Genomic DNA, 26,673 nt, shown 5'->3' on the forward strand with positions numbered 1-26,673 from the left:
CGACACCATCAGAGGATATTCCCTGCATTTTTGTCTTTCCCAAGTCTGCTCTTTAAAACTCACCAAAACACAGCAGAAAGGATGGAGCCCCGCTGACCCTTGACCCCCCAGCTCACCCCTGCTCCCCACCTTCCCCACAAGGTACCACAACCCCCCACGTCCTTCGCAGCCACTTAATCCATCACCAACTTCACAAAGCCGGGCTGGGGGAAGCGCTGGGCCAGAGGAGCAAACAAACGAGGCAGGAATAAAGCCCGGCTCTCAATGCCGGACCCCGCGCGTGGCTGGGGGTTTATTTCTTTCCCCACTTCTCCTCCGATGGACAAACCTCTTTTTTTTTTCCCCCCTCTGATTGCATTTCACTTGCAGCCCCGTAACAAAGCCGTCACCTCCGCCGCCACTCTGCTCCAGGGAGACGAGTTACAATTACAAATTGCCACCACAATTAGTGCTACTTCTTAGAGGAATTAGAAAGGGGAGCGGGAGGCTCGCGTGCGATTGATTGCTATTCATCCTGCTTTACGGTGACCTTGCTCTGGAGACGATGATATTCCTTCAGCCTGGAAACCGGGATTTGAAAAAAAAAATTAATTGTAAATTAACAGTAAGAACACACATTTCCTTTCAATTAATTTAAGCAGAATGAGGGGGCGTGAAGAGCAGGCATTTGTTAAGGCCTGTACAGTTTAATTATTTTTTTTTTCCCCCCCCACGAGATAATGTAATTAATCTTAGAGGAGTCGGGGGGGACACGGAGGATCCGGGAGAACAAAGCAGTTAACGGGCAACGGAAAAATTAAGAGCCCATTATGTAAATGCGGCGTGTTTTACAGCCCTGGAGTTGGGAGGGGTCTGAGAAATAAGTAAAATAACGAGGCTGGCTGTGCTGGGGAAGGCTGCAATTAAGCAGGGCTGGTACCGGCAGGGCTGGTGGCACCCCACTGTTCAGGGGGAGCTTGCAAAGGGGGCTTGGTTCACCCCCAGAGCCTGAGTGAGGACAGGGGAGAGCCCCGGGGTGCTGGGGGCTTTTCCCCCCATCGGGGAGGGTCCCACTGCACCCCACAGACCTGAGGGAGTTGATGTTGATGAAGCCGGTGGCGTCGGCGGGCTCGTAGTCCCCTTGCACGTTCATGCTGCGGAGAGAAAGGCACTGTCACTGCCACGGGATTCCCGGGGGAATCGGGGCTGCCCTTTGGGAAGGGAGAAGATGTTGGGGGACCCCAGACCTGGCTGCTCTGCCCTGCTGCTGCCCCCTCATCCACTGGTGGCCGCGGGGGGCTCAGGTCAGGTCCCTGCCAGCCCCTGGGGAAGAGGCACATGGCTCAGCCATGCCCAGGCTCCACAGGCCCTGCCAGAGACGCAGCCCCAAAATTCCCTCCTTGGTCCCTCACGTGCATCCTCACCCTTCCTCCTCGTGCTCTGGCACTGCCCAGGGATGCTCACCCTGTCCCAGAGTAATCCTACAGGTATGGCTCTAGAAAAGGGATGGGATCCTGGGCAGGAGACACTGCCCCAGGCACGAACAGGGCTCCAGGCAGGGACAGCCCCACGCTGGGGTGGGGGTTTATGGACCTGGCAGCCGATTCCTCAGTGCAACACTGAGCACATCCCCTTTCTCAAGGCAGCAGCCACCCACTGAATCCCAGCTCCAACAGTTTCCTACATCCCCAAAACACACGGCTCATTTCCCAGAAACCACAAACCGTAAAGGAGGAAGTGGAGGGAAATAAAGAAGAAAAAATAAAAAAGAGTTTACAACGATTTTACCTCCCCTGACGGGCTACAGAAAAACCTCTGTGCTTTTATTTTTGCTCATTCGAGTGGTTCTGACCTGCTCTATAATTACGTTACTTTCTACCTACTGTGCAGAGGCATTTCCACACAGCTCTGCCTCTCACAGCTTTCTCTCAGGTTCCTGTGACGCCGTCACTCAAAGGCTTTCAAACCAGCGATGTAGAAATCAAAAAGAAAAGGAAAATGGTTGGAGACGCAGGGAGAATAAGTGCCCCTGCTTTTCTCTCCCTCTCTCTTTTTCCTCCGTCCCACCCCCCTCCATCCTCCTTTTTTTTCTTCCCTCTATTTTTTTCTTTTTTTTTTTTTTATTACTTTATTCATTTAATCTCTCCAAGTGAGAGTGCAAAGCATAATGAAGGGTTGGGACGGATTATTAGGAGCTGTTGATTTTGAGGGGGAGGGAAGGGGGGAAAAAAAGCCAGAGAAGAGAAAGAGAGAAGATAATTTGACTCCGACTGATCTAAACTCATTCGGGTGTATTTATGGCTTATAAAGTGTTTAGAGAGATTGAAAGGAGTTGAGGGAGGGCTGAGGGGGGAAGCGAGCAAGCGAGAAAACAACACGAAGAAAAAGGGAAAAGCTAGAGGGGAAAAAACCAATATTGACTTGAAAACGTGGCTCATGCTTCGGCCGGATGCTGGGCTGGGCCCGTGGTGTCACCTGTGCCACTGGGAATGGAACAGGATAGGGATGGGATGGGATGGGATGGGATGGGATGGGATGGGATGGGATGGGATGGGATGGGATGGGATGGGATGGGATGGGATGGGATGGGAGACTCACTGTCACCACTCCTGCCCACCCTGCCCTCCCCAGCCCCGCTCACCTCACCAGCTCCTCGTTGTAGAGGGACCGTGGGGACTCCCTGCCCAGGATGTAGACGTGGCCCTTGAGGACGGACAGGCGCACGGTGCCCACCACGGGCTCCTGCGAGCGCCCGATGCACTCCCGCAGGAACTCACACTCAGGGCTGTGCCAGAAGCCTGAGGACAGGAGATGGGATCAGCAAAGGGCTTGGAGAAGGTCAGTAGGGCCTGGGACCCCAGGTGCTACCCCAGGGCAGCCTAGGGTGGTCCCCAGGCTAAGTCTTACAAGGCAGATCCTGGGTAATTTCCAGGGGAAGGGATGGAATTGCAGGAGTGGGTGAGGAAATGAGATGCTGGCACACACAGGTTGAACCATGAGGGATGGAGACCTCAGGTGTTTCCCTTCTCCCTGGTGGCCCTCAGGATGGGAGAAGAGGATGGAACAAACTAGAACTAGGCCATGGGGCCATCCTTATTCCAGCTCTGCTGGGCAGGGGTGATTATGCAAATGAAAAGATTTGTTAAGTAGGTATGAAATTGCCACTCAAAACTCACCATCTTGGGAAGGCCAGGTGGAGACAGACAGATGGACACAGAAATGGGAGGGGGAATCATCTCCCAGCCCCCCAAGAAAGGGATGAGCCATTCTCCCCTGGGATGGGCAGAGTAGGAGTTTGCCCCAAAGGGCCAACCCCAGCCTGTGGACGGTGCTCAGGGGGATGCAGCCCCACAGGAATACTTCACCCCCCAGCAATGGGGGTCCCAGTGGGGCAGTCACCCCAGCAGTTCCCATTCCCCATCCCAGATGCAGAGCAGTGCTCCCCCTGGCTCACACAGCCTGGGCTGGCACTGGGGCTGTGCTTTGGGGCACAGGTGTCTCGGCAGCCCCAGGTGGGCTCTCCACCTTCCCAACCCCCCCCCCCCAAGGTCAGGGAGGCTCAGCTTGTCCCTGCTGCCACTCGTGGGAGGTTTCACTTGTCCCCACTGTGGCCCCAGCACGAGGAGCTGGTGGGACACAGGGAAGCGGTGCTGGCACCCCAGAAAACTCCATCTAACCCCAACCTGGCTCCAGTGGGGACAGCAGCCCCTGGCAACCCAAATGCCCTGAGCTGAAGCCCAGGCTGGGTGTTGGGGTGATGTGCAGTCACACCCCGGCCCCCCAAAACACATCCTGGGGGCACTGCAGGTGCATGGAGGGGCCGTGGCCCTGCCTGCCACCCCCGCGCCCCTCCTGTCCCTTAGCGGGGTTATTAGCCAGGGAGTCCTCGGAGACCCGGAATAAAGCCTGGGAGATGTAGAAGGAGATAGAGGTGGAGGAAGAAAGAGCCCATTCACCGCCCTCCAGTCATGCCCCGGTTTTATCTCTCCCATCTCGCACCGGTGCCCTCTCACCTTTCCCTTCCCAGCTGGGCTCTGGGGCCGAAGCCATTAAAGAAACAAATAATTTCTTTTGTTGTTTGGCCTCACCAGCCCCCGAGCAGGGCCGTATCCTGCAGCCTTGTCCTCGGGGTCTGTTCCAAGGCACAGCACCGTGGTCCTGCAGCCCCTCCCCACCAAACCCACCTCCCTGAACTGACCCCCCTCCGCTGCTCCCCCCCGGCATGGCCGGGGGCTTTGGGCACCCCTTCCCTGAAATCAGCACTGCCATGCCAGTAGCAACCCCGGCTCCAGGCAGATACACTCCTTTTTTTGGTACCCACCCTCCAAGTACAACTCTTCAAATAGCAGGATTGATATAAAAATCCCTGTAAAAATAAGCCCCAGACACACTAAAATAATAACCAGCTGCTTAAATCCTGACTCTGACAGCTCCAGGTGGGAGGAAGCATCCCCCCCTCCCGACCCCCCACTGCAGACACTGGAAGCGATCCCCCTTAATGACCTTCCCACCATCCTGCCCTAATCAAGGCGCAGGCAGGGGGACAATGGCATTTCCGCACCTGGAAAGGACGGGAACTGGCTTCAAAGCCACCCCTCCACAATGGGATCAATAGGAACAGGGGGAAGATAAACACTAATTCTCCTAAAAACAGGACTAGCTGCAATAATGAGGTGTTAAAGGAAGGTGAGCTTGAAAGCCTGGCCTCCGGCACGGGGACCCACGGGTGCTCATTGCACCCTGCTGGGGCTGTTCCTTGGATTCAGGATTGGCTGGCAGGGAAGTCTAGGACCAAGCTGGGAATCCCTGGGGATTCTGCACGTGGAGCCAGGGAAACATCAGCCTCTGCCTGGCAGATGTGGGGAGGGAGAATTTAAACCATGATTCCCCGAGTGGCTTTTTAACCTGGTGGCTGCACAACAAGTGAGTGGTTAGGAATAAACAAACAAATAGGTTTATGCCTGAACTACTACTACTACAAAAAAAATATATATATATATATAGTCAAAAGAAAGGCAGGCCAGGTCAAAGTCTAATAAAAATGGCCAGAGGCAAGAGTGGCACTGGAGAATGAATGAGGGCAGGGGCTGTCATCCAAGAGGAAGGTGACAAAGGCTCCCCCAGCCCCTGTCAGGGCCCTAAAATGTGATTTAAACAGCAAAGGGGCTCAGGCATTAAATGCCAGTTGCTGAGGAAGATGCAAGAGCAAATGTCCTTGGAGGGGAAGGTGACAAGCACTGGCACCAGAGACTGCAGGGGACAAAAGCCTGACCCAGTCCTGATCTGCTGCTGCCCAAAGCCTGAGCTCCCAGGATCAGGCTATTTCCAGGGTGTCTTCCCATGGAAGACCCCACAGGAATCATCCCAGCCCTTGTGGTTAGAGACACCTGAACTGATGGGAGGAGGAGCTGGGAGGCTGAGAAATCAGGGCCTGTAAATGACAAATGTTTGGCCATGGGGCAGGAATCTCCTGGTGTGGGGCCTCCAGGGGTGACAGCTCTGAGCCGAGCACCCAGGGGTGGGCAGTGGGGTTTTGGGTCTGCTTAGGGCATTTTGGGTTAATCCTTCTTCCTTCAGCTTAGCACCAGAGACTGGATCAGGGTGGATCCATGGGGCAGCCCCCAGGGCAGGGCTGGTTCTCCTCCCAGGGTGCCAGGCCAGGGGAAACGCTGAGCTGCAACCCCTCAAACTCAACCCACGGTCTGGGGCTGCGGCTGCTCCACAAGAGGAAGGACACAGGGCTTCACTGCTGTCCTTCACTGCCGGGGTGAGCCACTATCCCCTCGTTCCTTATGGCTCCCAGCCCTCTCCAGGCAGTGCTGTCCTGTCCCAGACCGGGAGCCCCAACCCGCAGTGCCCCTGTGTGGGCTGTGCACCACATAGCACAGCCAGGACCCTCCATCCCTCTGGAGTCCCCTGTGCCACACTGCCAGGGCACAGGGACAGCTCTGCAGCTTCAAATGCCGTGGCAGGGATTGAAGTTTGGGTGCCCCATATCCCAGTGTGCATGAGGCAAAGGCAGAGGTGGAAGGGGTTGGAGGTGAGAGCTGGGGGAAGGTGAGAGTGGGCAAAAGGATGGTGCAATACATCCAAATGTGCTGGTTGGGATGAAGTGCTGGCACTGGGCTGGGAGAGATGCCATGAGCAAGCCCTCATGGAATATGGCATTGCCTCCCAAAGGCAGGCACGGAGCTCCCTGGGCAGGAAAGCAGGCACAGTGTGGGGTTTTGCTCAGCCCAAACCCCAGGAGCAGCCTCAAAACCCACACCTCTATTTTACAACCAATGGGACCTGCACCCTCCAGCAGCAAGCAGGGAGGATGAGGAGGAAGGCTGGGAGGATGCTGCTGTGGCAGGACTGGACTGCACCTACCGTTGTACACCAGCTCTGAGAATTTCAAGGAGAGTCCCTGCTTGATTCTCCTCACTTCCCGGTCCATGGTGAAGGCCTCGATATCTAAATGTGCATGGTATAGGATCGTTCCTGCTGGGGTCTCATAGATACCTAGCCATTTTTCCAGGCAGGGGGAAAAGCAGAAAAAGAAAGAGAAACGAATGAGACCAAAACTGTCAGCAAATGACAAAAAATAATGACTTGGCTGACAGAAGGAGCCGTGGTCGAGCGCATTCAGTCTCAGCTCGCTGTAAAATGCATCTGTCATTATATTCATGCTGGGGCCGAGACAGTCCACTCCGCACCTTGCGGAGAAAATTTCTAGATTCCCCTCTTTGAAGAGGCACTCTGACGAGGCTAAATGACAGGGTTTGGGAACCGATCCCCCCACCCACCCGTGCCCAACGGTCTGCAGCTGAAAACCTGTAATTAGCAGAACGAGCGGGGCACAGGCATGGGGAGCGCAGGGCCTGCAGTACCCTCCTCTCCCTGCGCATCCGCTGGGAGGCAATGAGGCTACCCAGGGGCTGCGAGGGCAACCTCCTTCGGGGTTGGCAGGGCCCCCCCAGTCCCTTCTGCCACCCCCCCACCCATTGCACAAGGCCTGGGGATGGAGGATGCTTAATTATTTCGGCAAGCTGCTCCTTTGTTCTAGCCGTTCAAGGCTTGTTTTGTGGTTATTTGGTGTTTAAATACGAGTGTGGCCATGCGGTTCTCCCGTCCATGGTGGATGCAGGTGGAAATATTGTGGGGAAATGCTGAGCTGGTCTGGCAGTGAATACGTGATGGGAAAGGCTGTGAACTGTCCACAGCCAGGGCTGCTCCATCAGCGTGTCCCTGTCCTGCAGGGATGGTCCCTTTCCAATGCTGGGCATCTGCTGTGGTGCAGTCACGGGAATGGCAAAGGACACAAAGGAACCCTGTAGGAAATTGTCCCCACTGAAGGGGATGTGTCTCCAACCAGCCCAAGAGAGGCTGAGGGGAGCCCACAGGGCTCAGAACTTCCCCAGGCTCTGCTCTCTCAGTGCCCTGGAGAGTGGCACAGGCTCAGCATGTCCTGTGCCAGTGTGGCCACAGTCCCACAGGCACAACAGGAGCCACAAGCGCAGCAGCCCAAGGCTCTTCCATCAGACCTCATCCCAAGCAGTGCCCATGATTTCAGCATCCTACAGGCACAGACCACAGTCTGACTGTCCCGAAGGAGAGCCAGGCCCTCCTCTCCAGCCACCCCAGTGATGGTGCAGCCCAGTCCCTGGGGCAGCTCAGGTGTTCACCAAACATCCATTCCCTCGGGGTGGGGGAACAAACAGCCAAGTTAACACCAAACCCCAGTGTCCCATGGGCACAGCAGTGACACAGGGCACAGGGAGCTGCTCTGTGTCCCCTCCAGCCCCTGACTGTGGCGCTGAGCCCACCACTAACACAATTAATATAATTACAATTAATACAATTAATATTCCCTCTCCTTCCCCTTAGGAGATGTCAAAGACAGTTTGGTCTGAAGATTTGGGTACATGCCTTGACCCCCACCTCCTGCTCATCTGGGGTGCTGGGAGACAGGACCAGAGCGTGTCAGCTGGGGCAGAGGGGAGGGCAGCTGACAGCCACTCTCCAGCCTCACCACTGCCGAGGAGACAAGAGACACCTTCAAAGTGACACTCGCACAATCTCCAAGTGTCTATTTTCCTCTCCCCATGTTTACAGGAAAAAGACAGAGGTGTCAGCACTGCAGCCCAACGATGCTTCAATCACCCCATAATTACTGCTAAGGAAGGGGGGACCGGAGCAGGGGGGCTATGAAGGGAGGCAGCAAAGGAGACAGCTGCCGCTACTTAAAATTTTCTAATTTGTAACCTCGGCTGTCACTTCACCTCCATCCGAGCAATTCTGCTGCGCTGAGTGCAGGCTGTCACTCCCGACGTCATCCGCGGGACAGGAAGGGATGTGGTGCCTTCCCGAGGGGAAGGGCAGGGTGATGCTGTGCCCACAGGAAAACGCTGCCCAAATTTCTACCGCTGGTCCGGGGCTGAGGCTGAGCCACGAGGCCGAGTTTGGCCTGGTATGTGCTCGTTGCAGGGAAGGGGTTTTCTGCTTTCCTCCTCCGTCAGCTCAGCGCATCCAGAGGAGGAAAGGGAAAAAGGACGAGAGAGCCAAGGGGAGGAAAAGCCCCAGCCGCCGGCAGCGCTCGGCTTTTGGCAGCGGCCATCCCCCTCCTTCCCTTTTCCTCCCCGCTGATTTCATTTACTTCACTTAATTAGCCCCCCTTCGGAGTTAAAAAGATAATTTGATAATGAGGATGTGAACGGGAGGGAGAGGCAGGGCCGTGCCCCCGCTGCAGCCGCAGCCCCCGGCCGAGCCGTGCCCCCCGAGCGGCTGGAGGGGCGCTCCCTGGCACCCTGTAATTAGCCGCCCTCCTCCCACTAAAACAAATGCGGCAAAACCGAGTTAATAGGGCTTAAAAGGCTGGTGCGTTCCATGAGCCCCTCGCCCATTAGGCCTTAACGAAGTCCAATTAGGAGCTTAGTAAAAATCAATGCAAATGAATTTTTCCTCTTCTCTGACTTCCTGGGACTGGGAGATGAGGAAGAGGAGGCACCTTCGCTGCCACCTCCACCGCAGGGAAGGTTCTGGCCATGCTGCTGCCCGTGCCTCAGTTTCCCCTGCAGAACCCCAAATCTGTGGGGCGACCACAGACTGCTGGGGTTTAAAGGATTGTCTCCTCCAAGCCCAGCTCCCATCTCCTGCACCATTGATCCTAAATCCGTTTGGGGTCCAAAATGCTCCAGGCAGCGGTGGGGTCACCCTGAGCTCCGAAGCCCTGGGAGAGAGCAGTGCCCACAGCACCCTCCTGCTCTGGCCTGCTCCCATCCCAGCTCTGCCTCTCTCCTGCAGCACGTCCCACAGGGCAGATTTCTGGGGGGTTTCTCTTCATCCCAAAAAGCCAACCAGGGGCAGGTTCCTGCTCAAAGCAAATGGGGGAGGCTACCCCAAGGTCTCATCCCCACGGGGAGCCACCCCAAGGTCTCATCCCCGCGGTGCTGCCCCAGACCCCCCAGTCCTGCAGCACAGGAACACGGCAGCGATCGCTCGGCGATGTCACGCGGGAGACAGACGTGACAGTTAAATGGGGTTTAGAGAAATTATTAAATGCTGGAAGGGTCACTAGAGCGTGTCAGCGGCTCTTAAAAAAATGAAATAGATTTTGACAAATTACTCAGCATCCTGCATGCAAATGCACAGGCTGGCATGTGCGGGTCAGGGTTGGGGTTTTTTTCTTCCTTATTTTGGTTTTAATATGATTATTCAAACTCAGATCAAGTGATTTGGGGTTTTGTTTCTTACCCTCTGGTGGGGAGGAACACTGCAGGCTTAGTCTTACCAAAATATTTGCTGTTGTCCTGCACAGAGGGCAACTTTAAAGAAAGGAAGCATCTAATAAAGTATTAATGAGATTCAAAACAAAAGTGTTGGAGGAAGGAGTTGGGAAATGATGCTGAGCCTCCTCCTTACTTAGTTTTGCACAGGGCAGCTTGCTGCCTCCAGAGATTTCCAATGAAATTGATCCCAATGGAAGATCAATATTAGAAGACATGGACTCAAAAATGTGTGGATAAATCAAACATTTGCTTTTTAAAAAAAAAAATCAAAACAGTAATTTGCATCAGCTTTCTGTGGTTTGTACAGGTATTGGAGAGTCTGACGCCATCCAGGACTTTCCATGAGCATATCCCCACACAAGCCCGCAGCCTGGTGTGTTTGCTGTGGGGACAGGTCTCACCTGGAGGCACTGGGACCCCCGGGCTGCTGCCAGCAGGAGTCCCTGTCACGGGGAAATCTCTGCCAAAAGCTGATGGGGAGGGAAAGGCTGAGGGCTGCTGGTGTGACCTGAAGCAAAGCACCCCAGGATTACTGAGCACCCACCATGGTTTTCCCATTTTTTTAGTCTTTTCAGGGCAGGGCAGGCTCACCTCTGGACTTCATCCCAACGAAGCGGTTCTCCACGATGTCGATGCGCCCAACCCCATGCTTGCCCCTGTGAGGAGAAGGGAGGGTGCAGCAGCCCCAGCCCCACAGTGGGACACAGGTGGGTCAGAGGGGTGGACAATGGGGAAAAACCCCAAATGACAGCAGGCCAGCCTCTGGCCAGCACTGCTGACCATCAGTAGGGACCCCAGATAAGGCAGGGGACAAGGAAATGGACTTGTCTCCCCACCAGTCCCTCACTGGTCACTGGGGCCACCAGTACTGCAGGCAGCCGTGGCACTTGGGCCACTGGAAAATAAACTGGGCAAGGAGACAGGACATGGCACAACTGTATTCCCAAAGTACTTTTGAAACAACTTATTAACCATTTAAAAAGCGAACAAAGTGGAAAAGTTCATTCCCATTCAGCACCAGGAGGATAAAGGCACCAAGGAGGAGGGCCAGGGACTGGGTGGCACTTAGGAGGAGTGGGTGCCTTTGTGGGTGCCCTCATGGGTGCTGCTGTATTTTTGGGAAAACTCCTGAGGATGGTTCTGTGCTAGCAGCAGTAGAAATCGGGCATGGGGTGGCAAATGGAAAGAAAACCCCAAAGGAGCTGCTGCTGTGGAGACAGGAATAGAAAAGGGCAACGAGCCTGGCCAGCAGGTCTCCATGCTCCAAAAAAGTCAACTCTCCACACGAAAAGGACACTGAGCCCTCTCAGGGAGACAGGGCAAGGCAAGATGTGGGAGCAGGGGGTCCAGAACTGAGCTGGGACAAGAAGTAAAGGGCAGCTGGGCACAGAGACAGCCCAGAGAACTTTTGAATCCTCCTGACACCCACTGAGCAAAACCCTGAGGTATTTATACCCTCGTGCTCCTGGCCTCGGTGCCCAGCTCTGCTTGCTGGCATTTGTGGCACAACTGGGACCCAGCTGGGACCATCCCTGGGCTCGTCAGGACGTGTCTGCTGTGAGCATCCTGCTCCCACCCCACGCTGGGTACCCTGGGGACGCTGCCCTTGTCCCCTCTGCCGGCCGGACAGGGTGGCACTCACGCGATGTCGTTCAGGTACACAAAGAGCTCCAGGGCCGAGGAACGAGTGGCTCCGTCCCCAGTGTTGGTGACCTTCACTGGGACACCTGCAGAGGCGGGGAGAGAGGATGGGCAGGATCAGCCAGTGTCAGGATCCCCCCGGAACATCATCCCGTGGGCGTTAAATAGATGTGACAGATATGAACTCTAAATAACTTCTTAAAAAGGCATATCCAAGCTGGTGCAAGGGGGAGGCGAGGGGAGGGGGACCCACCTCGGGAGAGGAGCGAAATAAATAAATAAAAAAGGCCATAAAAACGTCACCCCCTCCTTTTCCTCTCTCTCCTCCCTCTCTTTTTTTTTTTTAGGGCCTGTGAAATTGCAACCAGGCCCTTAACTAATTGAATTTCACGCTCCGCAATTGTCTTACAGCGCAGCACCTTCTGTCCCACCAGCCCTTGCTGGGGAGGGGGGACAGAGTGACAAATGTGTGCCCCCCCCTCCTCCCCTCGCCAGCATGGGGGGTGTCTGGGGGGGACCCCCACACCGGGGCACGGCTGCTCGCACACGCACGCACACGCACCCCGCGGCGGGGTGCTCCCCGCCATGAATTAATTATTGCACCTTTTCTTTTTTTTTTTTCCCCCCCTCCCTTAATTTTTTTTTTTTTTTTAAGGGCAGCGGGCAGGAGCAAAGCAGAGCGGGGTGGTGGTGGAGCGGGGGGGGATGCTGAATAGAAAGAGGCATTTTTCTTTAGCGGTGTGAAATGAGCAATAAATGTATTAGGAAGCTGACAAGGGGGCTGCGGAGCCCACAAAGAAAAGCGGTGCGGAGTTGGAGGCTAATCCCCCCTCCATCTGCCCTCCTCATTACCATTTAACGCACTATCAGTTGCCAATCAGCCTCAATGCCTCCCTTTCTAGTCTTTATTATATAGGCGCCCGCAAGAGCCCTGTCTAGTGATGGGGGCTGTCAGCTCCCCCCCACTGCCCCCCCCTTAAACCCCCTATTTTCCAGGGGTTTATAAACTCAGTTGTAAATTGCTATTAAATGTAAACTCGCGGCAATAATGAACCTTAAGCTGCTTCTCGGCGTGGGCCCCCCCACCCCGCGCCCTCCCCTCGCCCCGGCTCTTTCTCTCCTCATCCTCCACCGGGATATTGGCCGGGGTCCGCTCGGCGAAGAGCCGACGTTGTCGGGGCTGTTGTTGCTGAAAGCTGCTTAGCCTTTGAAATAGTTAATAATTAGATTAAAACTTCAAATAAATTAACTAGGGGCTGAATGGGCTGCCGGGAGGGGGGCTGCTCCTTGCAGGGGGACCATTATAATGGAGCAGGGAGGCTGGCGGTGGGGAGGGGGTGTCCCCTCCCGGCAGGGTCTCCCCCCAGCCTGTGCTGGGCTCGCCGCTGCTGCCAGGATGGATGGTGGCACGGGGATGGCCGTGGCTGGCAGAGGTGGAGGTGCTGCCCCAGTGTCCCCTGGTCAGTGCTGGCCTCTGCCGTGTGTCCCCAGGGATACCATGGAGTGTCCCCAGGGATGCCATGGAGCGTCCCCAGGGATGCCATGGAGCGTCCCCAGGGATGCCATGGAGCGTCCCTGTCTCCTTCGTGAGAGCATCACCAGCCAAATCCTGCTGAGCAGCTCCCCGGCTGTCACCCTGGCCAGCATCACCTGCATGCCCTCAGAGCCACCTGCAGGAGGGGGGGGACCCTGTGCCCACTGCAGGTGAGGGAGCTCAGACCCCTTCCCACTCTCATCCCAGAAAGCCCCTGAGATCTAAGCAGATCCTCTGCACACCTCAGAGAGCCCTGGTGTGCTGCTGGCACCATCCTCAGCCCCGATGTCACGAGTCAGGGCCCACCCATCTGCTCCCACCCTGGGGATGCTCCCAGCTGCCAGAGAAGCCCAGTCCTGGCTGGGAAGTGGGGCTCGTCTTGGGGGCCCAAGGGCCTGGCAGCAAGGAGGCTCTTACCCCGCTCAAACTGGATCTCCAGCACGTCTGGGGTGTCGGGAGAGTTGGCCGGATCACAGGTCTTGGTGTAGAGCCCGGGAGGAGCCTGGTTCTGCAGGGAGAGGGAGAGAAGAGGGGCAGTCAGTGACATTGCCATGGCCAACACTGCTGGCAGCCACAACCCTGGAGTGCAATCCCCATCCCAAAGCACATCCCCTTCCCAGGGGTGCATCCCCCAGCCCAAAGCACATCCCCTTCCCAGGGGTGCATCCCCAGCCCAAAGCACATCCCCTTCCCAGGGGTTCATCCCTCATCCCAGAGCACATCCCCTTCCCAGGGGTTCATCCCTCATCCCAGAGCACATCCCCTTCACAGGGGTGCATCCCCCATCCCAGAGCACATCCCCTTCCCAGGGGTTCATCCCTCATCCCAGAGCACATCCCCTTCCCAGGGGTTCATCCCTCATCCCAGAGCACATCCCCTTCCCAGGGGTGCATCCCCCATCCCAGAGCACATCCCCTTCCCAGGGGTGCATCCCCCATCCCAAAGCACACGGCCAGCACGGCACAGCACAGCACCGACGCTTACCGGGGGCCCCGGGAACAAAGGGGTTGGCAGAATCAGCCAATTTTTCCCCTCAACTTGATCTCATCTTTTCCTCCAACGCCCCCACAGCTGGAGGCGGGATGGCTGAGGAGAAGCAAGTCAGGCAGGGAAAAGCAGGGCGCTGGCAGCGAGCGGCGGGGCGGGCGGGCGCCCGCACGTCCCCGCACCGCGGCCGGGCTTATTCGGCGCTGACCGAAAAAACTAATGAGGAGGCCTGACCCCAGCAGGTGCTCCCGGCACACCGGCTCTTTCATGGTGTCCCCGGGGTTAATACACACGGGGGAAAATAGAGCAGCAAAGCAAAAACCCATTTCAGAGCACATCAACCTTTATGTATATATATATTTTTTTTTCTCTGAGATTTATAGGGAAGAGGCATCTTATCTCCATCAGAGCCAGGCCAGCAGAGGCTCGGGTGCCGATGGTGAATTGCTGCAATTGAAGTGCGTGCCAGAAGAAGCGGGGGTGGGGGGGGGTGGGGGGCGGGAAATGTAATATAAAAAAGCTTTCCGTCCCGGAGAACAAATGCTTTGCAATTTCACATGGCCCCTCAGCACTCACCCATGATGCGACTGCACAGGCTGACCCCAAAATACTTTCAGATGTGTGTTTGTAAACTCCTGCCTCCAGAGGGACTCCCCACCCAGCCACAGCTCCAGGAGGTGGAGGGGGAATGGAGGCACAGAGCACCCAAGGCGCTGCAGCACCACGGAGAGTCACGCACCCTTTTAAAAGGTGGCAAACCGGTATTTCCCCACTAAACCCAGCTGGACAGAGCTCTGCGTATCTCTGGCTAGGGGGGCCCTGCCTGCACCCAACCTCCCAATGCCTGGCCCATGTTCCTCTTTTCCTTTTATAAGCACAGTTCTTCCGTTCACTTAATCAAATCATGGAATAGTTTGGGATGACCTTTAAATGTCCCTTTTCCTCCCTTCTCTTGCATTCCAGCAAGGAAGAAAATGATAAGGTATAAAGCAAGTTAGGAAAAAAAGCCCCATAATAATCCAACCAAAAGTGATCGCTGCTTTAAAAAAAATTAAGCTTCTTAAATGGAAAAGTAATTTCTCTACAGAAGAAGTTTTCATCTAATTTTTTTCCAGACAGGCAACAAGATTTTTAGTGAAAGCTTCAATTATTTTTTGTCCAAATATATTTATATTTGCTGAACCACTGCCAGCACCTGAGGGAACCCCACACAGCTGCAAGCACCCCATCCCAGCCTCCACACTGGGAGGGGACCCCTGCCTCACCCCAAACCTCGGGGTGCACATCCCAACACCAGCCACAGCCGAATCCTGGGAATACAGACATAGCTACCCAAGCACTCACTGCAGCAAACCCCTCCTCAGTTCCCATTTAATGTCATTTTTGTCCCTTTCCCTCGTTTTAAGGGACAGGCGTTGGCAGGCAGGCGCATCTCCCCCGTGCCCCCACGCACAGATTACATGGGCTGTGGATTTCAATTTTACATCGTCTGGCCTTTCCTAGCCCTGATCACACTTATTAACTAGATGAACCTGTGAGAGATGATGAAAAACTTTGAGTTCAAAAGGAAAAGGTGCAGGGGGGTGAGAGAAAAAATACCGGAAAGTATTAAAAACTCTTTACTAAACATTGGAAGTCAAAGTCAGGTAGTTTCCAATTTTCCGAGCCAACTATGAAAACCCCTATTAAATAAAATAACTAAATAGAAATAAAAAGTGACATTTGGCTTGCATTCCATCATTACGGTGTGAGTCTGTCCTCTTTTTATTCTCTCTCCTAAAAGCACAGTTCAAATGACAAATAGTTTGTTGCAGTGTATCAATGCCTTCTATTTATCCCTCCCCGCAGGGGGGCTAGTCCTGCAATGTCATCTTTAAAGGCAAGAGAGGAAAAAAAAAAGTGGGGGGGGAGAAAGGGAAAAAAAAAGGGAAGAGTGTGTGGAAAGTGAGAGAGGGAGGGGGGAAAAAAGAAGCAAGAAAAACGGGGCAAGAAGAGAAGAAATTGGAAGCAAATGGTCCATGAAGTAAACCATGATGCAGAGCTATCGATGCCGCAAATGGTTTATTCATCCGGCTGATATTGTTGTGCCCGGGACTGAATGAACTCTTTCAGAGTGCCATATGAAGTTAAAGCAAGTAAATTTCTATCTTTCTCCACATTAGCTGCCTCATTGCCCTTCAATCGGGCCTCACAGAGGCAGAAAATAGCTCAACCATCTGCTTTCAAATCCCTGCGTTTGGCAGGTCCCGGGGGCTTGGGGAGGGGAGCCCGCCGTGCCTGGCACCCCGGATCTTGCCACGGCCACCTTGTGCCCAGCACCGCTTCCCGGGCCGGGAAGGGGACAGCAGTGACAGTGACAGCAGTGACACCGCGCTCCAGGAAGCCACCTCCCAGCGCTGTCACGGGGTGAGGTGTCCGAGCAGAGGATGCTCGGGGATGGGGTCAGGGCACTGCTCAGCCCCGATTTCCAAGCGGGGTTTAGGAAGGGAGCGGGCTTGGCAGAGCCTGGGGAGTGCGGGAGGAGAGGAGAGGCGCTGGGTCAGGATGGGCGCGGGTCAGTCCCGTGCCACCTTCAGCTAAAGCCGTGAACAACCATCCCGGTGCCGACCACGCTCCGTGAGGAGAACACCCCACGGGAACCCGGTTCTGCGAAGCCTGACCCACAGACACCCCTCTGGAGGGCAGCAGAGGAGGAGCGGGACCCCCTCTCCACCTTCCTCTTCCTCCCTCCCCGCCGCAGGCACGCGTCAGCCCCGCTGCGGGAGCCGGCTGCGGGCACGGAGCTCCAGCGGCTCCGCTCGCTCTGCGCCTGCCTTCCCCTCCTCTCCCCGGGCTGTCTAATTAGGGCTGATGGATAGTTTAAATAGATAGTTTAAATAGCGGCCGGGCGCCGTGACCCGCTGGAGCGTGAACGGCGCAGGCAGGGCCAGCAGGACCGCGGGCACGGCTCGGAGTGGCCGGAGATGTGGCGCTGTCACCGGCAGCGCCCTGCCCCAAGTCCCTCTTGGTAGCCAGAGCTGGTGGCCCCGTGGGTGTCCCCAACACCACCCATCCAACGGGAGGTTTTACCCCACAGCCCCATGGAGAGCGGGCTGGCAAAGCAAGGAGGGCTGGGCGAGCTGCAGGGGACACGCCGAACCTCTGCCACCCGCCACCAGCTCTGACTCTCACCAGCACCGCGCCTCTCTAATTGCTCCTTTAAGGCTGCCCCGCGACACTGTCCCCTCCGCCGTCCCTTCCCCTGTTCAGGCTGGCGGCGATTAACGTGCCGGCGGAGGCGGAGGGGCCGGGGCGGCGGCGGAGCCTCCCCGCACACACGGACGGCCCCGCCGTGAAATTTCCAATTAGGCTGCAAATACACGAGACGCCCCCGGCCCCGTGGCTGCCGTGCTGGCAGGACGGCTGTGATCGATTACCTTGGGGTTCTCCAGGATCCCGGCTTCGTAGCTGCAGCAGGCAGGAGAGGAGAGAGAAGTCACTGCAGCACCTGCAACTTGCAACCCCAAAACCCACCCTATGGGATGAGACCCCCCGCTCCCACCCACCCCATGAGGATGGACATTATGAACACTTCAGGGATTTCCAGAGCATTTGAGCAGCAGCCCTGAGAGGAGAGCCAGGCTTAGGAGAGTCCAGGAGATAAATGCTGCCACTTGGAATGTGGACAACCAGACAGAAAGGGAGAGTGGAGGATTTGGTGTCACCCGTGGTCAGCATGTGGTGGGGCAGCCTGGGATGTGCAAAGGGCTGTTCTGGACGTGTAGGCTGGATGGGATTGGGGCTCCAGATCCCAGGTCTTCACCTCATAGGAGCTCCCCACCTGCCCAGCTCCTCACCTGATGTGCATTAGGTTCTCATCCATGCTCCACGGCGTCTGAGGTGTCACGGGCACTGGGATCCCATGTTTCTGCCAGTTGAAAGGGAGAGTGAGGATAAGACAGCCTGTAGGGAAAGCCAGCCCCCATCCATGCTGGTTCCCAGCAGGATCAGCCCCAAAAGCACAAAGGCACAACCCATGGCCACCAGCAGGGCAGCACAGAGTGAGGTGGACTCCCATGTCCCTGAGACGCTGAGCAACATCAGCTCCCACCACAAAGGGCACCTCAACAGGCACATCAGGGACACAGTGTGGCTGGCCTGGGGGAGAATGGCCATCCCAGCCTTGCCACAGGCTGAGAAGGGGTCCCAGAGCACCCTGTGAACCCCAGACATGGGGACACCAGCACAGATGTTGTCTGCTTTTCCCAGCTCCAGGGCCAGGACAGTGCAATGCTCTCAGGTATGTGGTGGGATTGTTGGGATGTTCTTTGCAGGGCCAGGAACTGAACTCGATGACCCTGTGGGTCCCTTCCAACTCAAAATATTCCATGATTCTATGATTCCCCCAGCCAGGCTTCTCAGCAAGGGGAGGTGACACAGGGATCTGAGTCCCCAAACCCACAGGATGCTCTAGACCCTAAAGAGGACAAATGCTCTGTCATGAGGGGACAGCAGCACATCCTCACAGCCTCGTGCAAACACATGGTGAAGCAGATACACCCCAAGCAGGCTCAGTGTCCCTCTGAGCCCAGGCACCTCGAGCATGCCATGCCCAGGGACGTGTGGCCCCACAGCAGCTGCCAGCCCAGCACGATGTGCAGCGCTGAGCCCAGTCCCTAACAAGGTCACCAGTGTGCCATTTATCCCCTGACATTTCAATGGGGGAAATTGCCTGTGAAAACGAGGTGAATACGTGGGGGAATTAGCAGGAGAGGTGACAGCAGCAGGCTGACAACTGGAGCAGTGGGGACGTCACCCACCCTGCCGGGACACCAAGCCACAGTGTGCTGGCTGTGGGATGGCCATGGCACGACAGGGATGGGGACAGCGGCTCCCACTGAGCCTTGATGTGTCTGTACAGCCCGTGCACTGCTGGGCAGCTCTGGCATTTCAGTGTCACCACAGCAGGGACAGCAGTCAGGGCTCAGCTGGGGACAGAGGACCAAGGGCTGAGTGGACATTTATTGTTTGCCAGGAACAGGGGAAGGAAATGCTCGTGGTTGTTGCACCACAGCTGTCAAGCCATCACCTGAGGTGGGAACAGGGCTCTGAGATCTCCTAATGCTGCAGAGGGACTGACTCACAGCCCTGCTCCTGGGGGGACATGGCCTCAGGCTCATGGGCTCTGATTTGCTGGTTCCCTACCATAATTCTAGCATAGGGCCTGCTGAGACCCCCCATTATCCAACCTAAGCCTCCTCTGGCACAACTTAAGGCCATTTCCTCTTGCCCTATCTTGTATTTGTGAGAAGAGACCCACCATTGGCACACCCATCTCACCTGGGGTGTACAGATCCACCTTTCAGACCTGAATGACCAGTGACCTTGAGCTGGCTTGTGCCCTCAGCCAGCCCTCTCCTGGCAGATGGGGAAGCCAGTGCTGCCCAGCCCATCCTCACCCCATTTCAAAGAGGATCCTCCAAGTCCAGACCAAATACCTACAGAGCCTAGGCACCCTTTGCTGGAGCCAAAGGTGCCAGCACCAGAGAGGGATTTTGTTCTCAGCTTCAGCTGGCTCTGCCTGTGGCAGCAGGAGGGTTTGGCCATTCTCATTAAGGTGTGTGAGAATGAAGCAGCCACTGGCACAGATGTGCTGCCAGAGCAAGGCTGGCTTCAGCCCCTGGGCAGCAAATCCATGGAAAGAGCTGTGCCACAGTAAAACAGAGCCTCACTTTCCCTGGCACCAATGGAGCCCCAAACATCATCATTTTCTAATTCCCCCAGCACCAAGGTGAGCACATGCATGTGCTCAAAGGACCTGGCCATGCATCTCCCTCTCCTCAGGGTGAAAAAGAAGAGAAACCACCTTTTTTTTTTTTTTTTTTTTTTGTAACAGATAACCAAAGACTGAAAAGTACTTAAACCCTCACCCCACAACCTTTTGCTCTTGGAATGGGGCCCCAATCCATTTCATTTCCCTTTCCCCCCCCACTTCCAAACAAACAAAACAATCCCCACAACCAAACAAAACCCCCAAACCCAAAACACATGTTCCATTTTCCATATAATAAAACCGTGGCGCTCTTAATAACTCCCCTATTTGACAATTTGTTTGGCAACATATGGAAAGCTCTCGTAAACTCTCCCCTTCATAATACAACGGCAGATGGCAAACACAATCCTCAACACGCCGCTCTCTCCCGGCAGCCCTAATGGGCTCGGAGGGCTCCTCACCCCACGCCACATCCCTCCAGCTCCACACCTCGCCTTCCCAGAGATTACCCAGGCAGCTTCGGTGGCAGCTATTTAAAAACTGAAGCAATTTTCTGGTTTATGCACAGAGCTGACTTTTCCCTTTTGATTGATTGAGCCGAGTTGTCAAGCATTTCCATGAAGTCGCTAAAAAAGAAAGGTACCCTGGTGGGCACATAAAAACCTGATGCAAAACTTCTAATATGTTTTATTGTAACTTGTACTTCAAAAAGGAAGGGACAACAAAGGTGAATGTATTTGCTTTGTCTGTTACACAAGTCAGTGAGCTGGGACCCGTTTCCTTGGAAAGCGGGTTACAACTAATTGCCAGGTAATTATGGGGCCTTCAGAAAAGAAGGAGGAAAAAAAAAAAAATAGAGGAAAGGGGGATGGGGGGAACTCTGACCAGGAAGCTCCTAAGTGGTGCTGCAGGGATGTTGTGCAGGGTGTGCTGCTGGCACCTGCCAAGTCATGGCAAGCATCCCGTGATCCATGGTCACTCCAAGAATCCCAGGGCTCCCCTGAGCTTTCATAGCCACTCTGAGCACATCTGCTGCCCTGGGCATCTTGTGGCCACCCCACAGCAGCTCCTACCTTGGCATAATCCATCAGCTCACGGCGTCCAGGGAAGCGTTGGTAAAACTCGGGCAGCCTCCACGGCGCAACAACCTGGCAGGAGAGCAGGAGCATGAGATGAGAAGCCCCCTGCCCTCTTGTAGCCCCTGGGAGCCAAGACCCACAGGATGTTGGTCCCCCAGCTGAAATTTAATCTCCCAGCACAAGGTGGGAGTAAACCAAGCCCCGACCCTAACCAGGCACTGCATGCAAAGGGAAACAGGCAGCATCGATTATCCAGCAGCTGCCTTGGTACTGTTTCCTCTGTGGCCTCGTGGTGTTTGGGGTAAAAATAGGTCAATTAAGGATCATTACAGCCCCCTGAAATGCCAAAACGTCGCTGCGTGCAGCTGGTGGCTTGTTAAAGTGAGGCAGGGCCATTTGCATCGGTGTTAAAACAGAATTCCCACCAGCTGCAGAGGGGCCAGGAGCCCGGCAGTGGGGAGGCAGGGCATTTGGGTTTTGGGTGCCTTACCTTGATCTTGGGACACAGGGCATAGCAGCTGAGCTCAAACCGAACCTGGTCATTGCCCTGAAACAGGAAAGGGAGGTGCTGAGGGGTCACCCCAGCCCAGGGTGTGACAACACACACACTCAGCCTCTGAGGAGCTGCTTGGCTCCAGTCGCAGCTCCCCTGGTGGTGTTGGAAACCTTGGGCACAGAGGGCAAGGACCCTCTGCCCCATGGGATCACTCCTGGTCCATCTCCACGGCTGGTTGGAACCCCAAGCCCTCTTTCCTGTAGCTCCTGATAGCTGTGTGTTCAAACCAGATTTGGGGATTTTTCCCCCCAAAGACATCAAAGGACAAAGAGGGAAGAGAGCAAGGTGGGGGTAAGACCACAGTGAGCAGAGGGATGCAGCAGCTCATAATTAAATAGCTCAAAACCTCCCTTTACCTTAATTGGCCCTTGCTGATTAGATCCCACTAATGAGTCCAGGTAGCTGGGAAGGGGCAAGGAGCAGTAGGAAGGCTGGGAATTAGGAGCACTTCCAAGGGAATAGCACTCACTGAAACCTATTTTCCACCCTCACCAAGGGGTGCAAGGACCCCCACTTCCCTGCCATGGGCCTGGAGGATACATTTACACCGGGCTGGGCATTCCCAGAGGACTATTACACACAGGCAAGTACATCCAGCCGAGCTCTCATTTCCCTCACGGGCCCAGAACTCGTCCATCTGCTCGGCAGCGGGGACACCCCAGATGGTCCCACTTAAGGCTCTGCAGCCGGGTCGAGTTACCGGCAGTCAGTCCCTGCCTGTGCCCGCGGCTTAATGGCTTGTGGTGGCACCTGGGAGCAGAGGGGACACCATGGAGTTGGGGGTGTGTTACTCCAGGGCATCTCTGAGCGGGAGCTTTGAAGAAAAGCTTGCCGGGGATGGATAAGATGGACAGAAAGGGGTGCAGGGACCCGGTTGCAGCAGGAGAGAGAGTAATTCTGGTCATTTAGCCCCCCAGCTGCCCCTCTGCCCCATCTCCTGGGTGCTGGGGTCTCCTGGCTGCATTTAACATCCCCTTTCTAGCAGAGTCCCCACCGTGGGGACCCCCAAACCCATTGCGATCCCCCCAGGGAGTCACCTCGCCTTAGCCCAAGGCATGGGCTGTGGGAAGAGCAGAAGGAGGCACCCGGCAGGTCCTGGGTTCACCCACTGAGCCCTCACCTGCCCCAGGTGTCCCCGCCCCGGGCGGGGCAGCGGCTGGAGGTGCCGGGGGTGACCCACGGTCACGTCTCACAGGTCCCACGCCCCCACCACGCTCCTCGAGGGGGATTCCCCCTCTCCAGGAAGGGGCTGGCACCGAGCATCCCTTTTCCACGGTCTCTGGCTGCCTCTAGCGGCAAAGTGTCCTCCCTGCGGCCAGCGGGGACAGGGACCAGAACAACCGGGACAGGGACAGGAATGGGGACAGGGACCGGGAGAGCCAGGAATGGGGACAGGGACCGGGAAAGCCAGAACGGGGGACAGAAATAGGGACAGAGTCTGCGACAGCCGCAGCTATTCCAGGACGCCCCTAACCATGCCGGGTTGTGCTGGCTCAGTCTCAGCCGGCTTCTAGCCCGGGAAGCCTCAGCATTTTGAAATTGCTGCCTGACAGAGTGTTCAGCTGTGACTCCTGCCTTCCCAACAGCGAGACGGAACCGAAATTGGGCACCGAAATCCCAGAAGAGAGGAGGAAGTGTCGAAACACGGCTGAGTTTTGCACAGTCCCCACAAAACACCCTGTGCGCCCCTCCTGGCACCCACAGCTTGGCCTGCAGACCGAGCAGCTCCCCCATCCAAGCACCTCGAGCCGTCCCTGCCCGGTGCCCGTGTCTCCCCTCACCTTGCCCGTGGCCCCGTGGGCGACATACTGGGCTCCCTCCTGCTGGGCGATGCCCACGAGCCCGCGGGCGATGCAGGGCCGTGCCAGGGCTGTGCCCAGCAGGTACCGATCCTCGTAGAGCGCGTTGGCCTGGACTGCCGGCCAGATGAACTTCTCCACGAACTCCCTGCTGACGTCCTCGATGTAAACCTGCCGGCAGAGGGACCCTCTGGAAGGGTTGCTACAGGGGAAACCCACTCCTCTGGAGCTTTAGGAGCAGTGCGGCAAAAAAGTCTCTTTGCCTCTCTTTTCCTAAACGTCGCTAAAAGGCTTTGGGGTAAAACCTCTGGAGAAGGGATTTCTCATTGGCACGATCCCCTCTCCGGGGTGTGTGACACCCCAGGGTTCACCCCCATGATGGGGAACAAGGGGAGGGACACTGTTACCTTCTTGGCCCCCAGTGCCAGCGCTTTCTTTCGTGCTGCCTCAAAATCTTCCTTCTGCCCAATGTTGGCCTGGAAAGCAGTAAAAAAAAAAAAAAAAAGACTCACTGTGAAACAAGACCAAAAAACCCAGAACAAGCCCAGTTTGGCACAGGGCATCATGCATGGCATGACAGAGTCTGGGGAGGCTGGGCTTGAGGACACCCAGGACGGGCAGGAGGAGAGTTCCACCCCTTGAGGTGGATATCTCAGGGCCATACCCCGCTTTGCCAAGCCCCCTTGGCTCTGCCCTGATTCCCTGCCTTCTCATTAGCAGAGGGTCATTAGCTGGCAGGGACAAGCTGTGCCACACAGGGCTGGCACTCATCAGAGCAGCAGTGAGCTGGGCCATGGTTAACCAGTGCGAGCAGGGTCACCACCACAGGGTGCACACACACACACAGAGCAGGACCCCCATTGCTCACCCAAGCCCCCCCAGACCAATGGCCCAGCACCCCCTGCACCCCCAGTCCCCAGGGACAGGGTTCCTGTGACAGGGCTCAGCGCAGAGCTCACCAGGTAGGCGACAACGTCGTAGCCCTGCTCCTTCAGCCACACCAGGATGCAGGAGGTGTCGAGCCCCCCGCTGTAGGCCAGGACCACTGTGCCCTTGGATTGAGCCATGGTGCTGCCAGAGCAAAGGAAAAGGGGGTCATGAAGCCCCTGCCCTTACTGCAGCCATCAGCCACGGCACCAGGAAGGATCAGCTTCTCCTGGGCTGCAGGGAGCCAGGGCAGGGCTGGGGGTGAGAGGAAAAGCCACAGCACTGTGACCATGGCCAGGTTGTGGCTCTCAGCCAGGGAGGACACCCTGCCCGTGCACCAACCTGTGCACCCTAAGGTGGCTGGACAATGGAGGAGCCCAGGGCAGCCAGGAGGGTGGTTTTACTCTTACCTTTTCTCCATGCTGCAGCCCCAGCACAGCCTGCCCCACGCTCTGCACGTGCCCTGCAATGCTGGGGAGCCAGGGCTCAGGCGCAGGCGCCCGGCTGTGGCAGAGGCACAGCTCAATGCCTTGCTCTGGCACAACCCAGCACGTCCCAGCCCTCTGCAGAGCTGCCACGGGCTCAGCTCCCAGTGCCCATCAGGACCAGCAATGGCTGGGGGACTTGGCAGCATCCCCTAGAGCCCAGCCCAGCCCCAAGTCTAATTAATGCTTACAGGGCATTTGTTCTAATTGTGCTGCACAATTGTGTTTTCTGCCAGCACCAAACACCTGAGTGGGGATTTGGCACCCCTCATCCTCCAGCCAAGGATATCCAGGACTTCAGCCAACAACAGGAGGATGCAGCAGCTCGATCTCAGGGGGAGGTTGGGGGTCCCGGGCAGGAAGGGGCTCCAGACTGTCCCTGCAGTCCCCGGGCCAGGCTATGAATCCCAGGGCCCCACGAAGAGGCGATGCCAGCTGACCCTTGGCCGGGGGAGGCAGACGTGGAGCCGGCCAAGCCCTGTCCTGAGCAACTTTCACACTGCTGCTGCCAAGTCAGCACAATCCTGCTCCTGCAGGCCGGGAGGGCGCCGTGCCTGCCGCTCGGGGCTGGCCCACCCAGCGCCTCTCCCAGCGGGATGCGGTTATCCCGGGGCGTGCCCCAGCCCCACGGTGCTGCCAGCGCGGTGCAGAGCCAGCATCCCACGGGGTAAAGCTCGGAGCAAGCCAGAGGCAGCTCTGCCCTGCTTCTGCCGGCTTCTTGCTGAGGAACAAAGGGGTCTGGCAGCCCCGTACCCTTCCCTCCGGCTCCCCGAGCCTGCCCCTGCCCGTCGGGTTGCCGCGCAGGCAGCGCCCGGTGCCCAGGCTTGTGCAAGCAGCATTTCCCTGCTCGTTCCCCGTGGCTGTGCCGAGCTGGGTCCCTGCCCAGCGAGCTCCAGCCGTCCCTTCCTCACCGGGGTATTTACAGGAAGGCGCTGGCAGTTCCCAAAACGGCCCAGCCCAACCCTGACGCTGCGCCTGCGGCTCCTTTTGAGACAACTTCCCTCCTTTAGTCCCAAACCCATCCTCGCCGTGGCCACCAGCATTGCTGTTGTGGATGCCAGCCTGAGTAAGCACCTCCGGGACCAGGCACACTCGCTCTACAAGTGGCCCAGCAGGGCGATAGGGAAATGCCTCCAACTTTTGCCTGCTCAGACGCGTCCCAGTGTCGCAATGCCCGAAGGGCCTGGGGCACTTTGTCCTGGAGACGCATCCTGCATCCCAGAAAGGGGGTGGGACCAGCAGCGTTCCCAGCTCTGGAAGCAAGGCTCGTGCCAAACCCGCCTGCCAAGGAAGGGAGAGCCCCGAAGTTTCAACGCTCGGTGGCAATAAATCAGAGCAAACAAAGCTCGCTGAAGGGAAACGCGGCGGGACTTTCTCAGCCCTTATTATTATTCTGTAGCAATTTCCGTGTGAGTTGGGGCAGGGATTTTACTGGAGAGACTGGGGCTGCCCTACACCAAAGGAGCACCACGCTTTCGGTTCTAAAACCAAGCAATAAATAGAAAGAGGGAGGAGAATAAAAAGCCTGAAACTTTGGTGAAGAGAAGAACTGTCTTCGCCATCTGGGCTGCTGCCTGTGGGCTGGGATGGAGCAGGCAGGAGAGGCAGGGACAGGCAGGAGGGGCAAGGACAGGGGCAAAGGCAGGCAGGAGGAGGGACAGGAACAGCCTTTCCAGCAGCAGAGGCATGTGCTCAGTGCTGCTGGGGTTTTCTTCAGCATCACTCCTCCACCTCGTGGAGGTCCCACCCTGCCCCCCAAAATCCCCAGAGAGGAGAGGGCACGAGGTGGTACCGGCTGAGGTCTCAGTTCCCCTCCCTGAGGGTGGCCAAGGGGACCCTCAAGGAAATGGGACTCACTTGGAAACTCCCCACCCATCCCAAACTGAGCTAGGAAGGCTTTACTGCAGTCTGCACCGCGCTGGGAAGGGGCTGGCACCCCACTGCCCTGCTCCCAGGGCTGGGGGACACCCGTGGGTGGATGGAAATGGGACAGACAGGTTGAGGGGACATCCCCCAAGGCAAAGGTCCTCCTTTCCCCTCTCCCCCCGTGCCGTGCCCACACTCACGCACTCCCGGTGTCCGGCTGCCCTCGGTGCTCTGGCCCGGTGCCTGGAGCATCCTCCCCCTCCTCCTGCTCCTTTATACCGGGCGCAGGCGGGCGGAG

At 56.6% G+C, this 26,673-nt stretch overlaps 1 protein-coding gene across 3 annotated transcripts; it reads right to left on the reverse strand.

Moving 5' to 3' along the window:
• Positions 1-261: 261 nt before the first annotated feature.
• On the reverse strand, positions 262-26,609 carry ASS1 (argininosuccinate synthase 1). 3 transcript variants are annotated; one of them, XM_053962420.1, is made up of 15 exons: positions 26,576-26,609; positions 24,057-24,168; positions 23,505-23,573; positions 23,080-23,268; positions 21,233-21,289; positions 20,737-20,811; positions 17,748-17,818; positions 17,328-17,358; positions 13,342-13,432; positions 11,392-11,476; positions 10,341-10,405; positions 6,352-6,483; positions 2,621-2,777; positions 1,068-1,133; positions 262-560 (listed from the first exon to the last, which is right to left on the reverse strand). In XM_053962420.1, exons 2-15 carry the CDS (start codon positions 24,162-24,164, stop codon positions 506-508), a joined length of 1,251 nt encoding a protein of 416 aa, XP_053818395.1. In that variant the 5' UTR covers positions 24,165-24,168; positions 26,576-26,609; the 3' UTR covers positions 262-505. The 3 variants fall into 3 exon arrangements, with proteins under 3 accessions (XP_053818395.1, XP_053818396.1, XP_053818394.1); XM_053962421.1 differs by having other exon boundaries at positions 26,580-26,602; XM_053962419.1 differs by lacking the exon at positions 26,576-26,609 and adding an exon at positions 24,435-24,487.
• Positions 26,610-26,673: the final 64 nt, after the last annotated feature.

This window comes from Vidua chalybeata, chromosome 21 (genome assembly GCF_026979565.1).
Source record: "Vidua chalybeata isolate OUT-0048 chromosome 21, bVidCha1 merged haplotype, whole genome shotgun sequence".
Classification (NCBI taxonomy): Eukaryota; Metazoa; Chordata; class Aves; order Passeriformes; family Viduidae; genus Vidua; species Vidua chalybeata.

Excerpts from the sequence above, each read along its gene's own strand:
- ASS1 (XM_053962419.1), bottom strand. Across the intron at positions 23,269-23,504 it reads TGGCACTGGGGGCCAAGAAG|GTTTACATCGAGGACGTCAG; the intron begins GTAACAGTGTCC and ends CTCTGCCGGCAG. Across the intron at positions 561-1,067 it reads ATCAACATCAACTCCCTCAG|GCTGAAGGAATATCATCGTC; the intron begins GTCTGTGGGGTG and ends CCCGGTTTCCAG.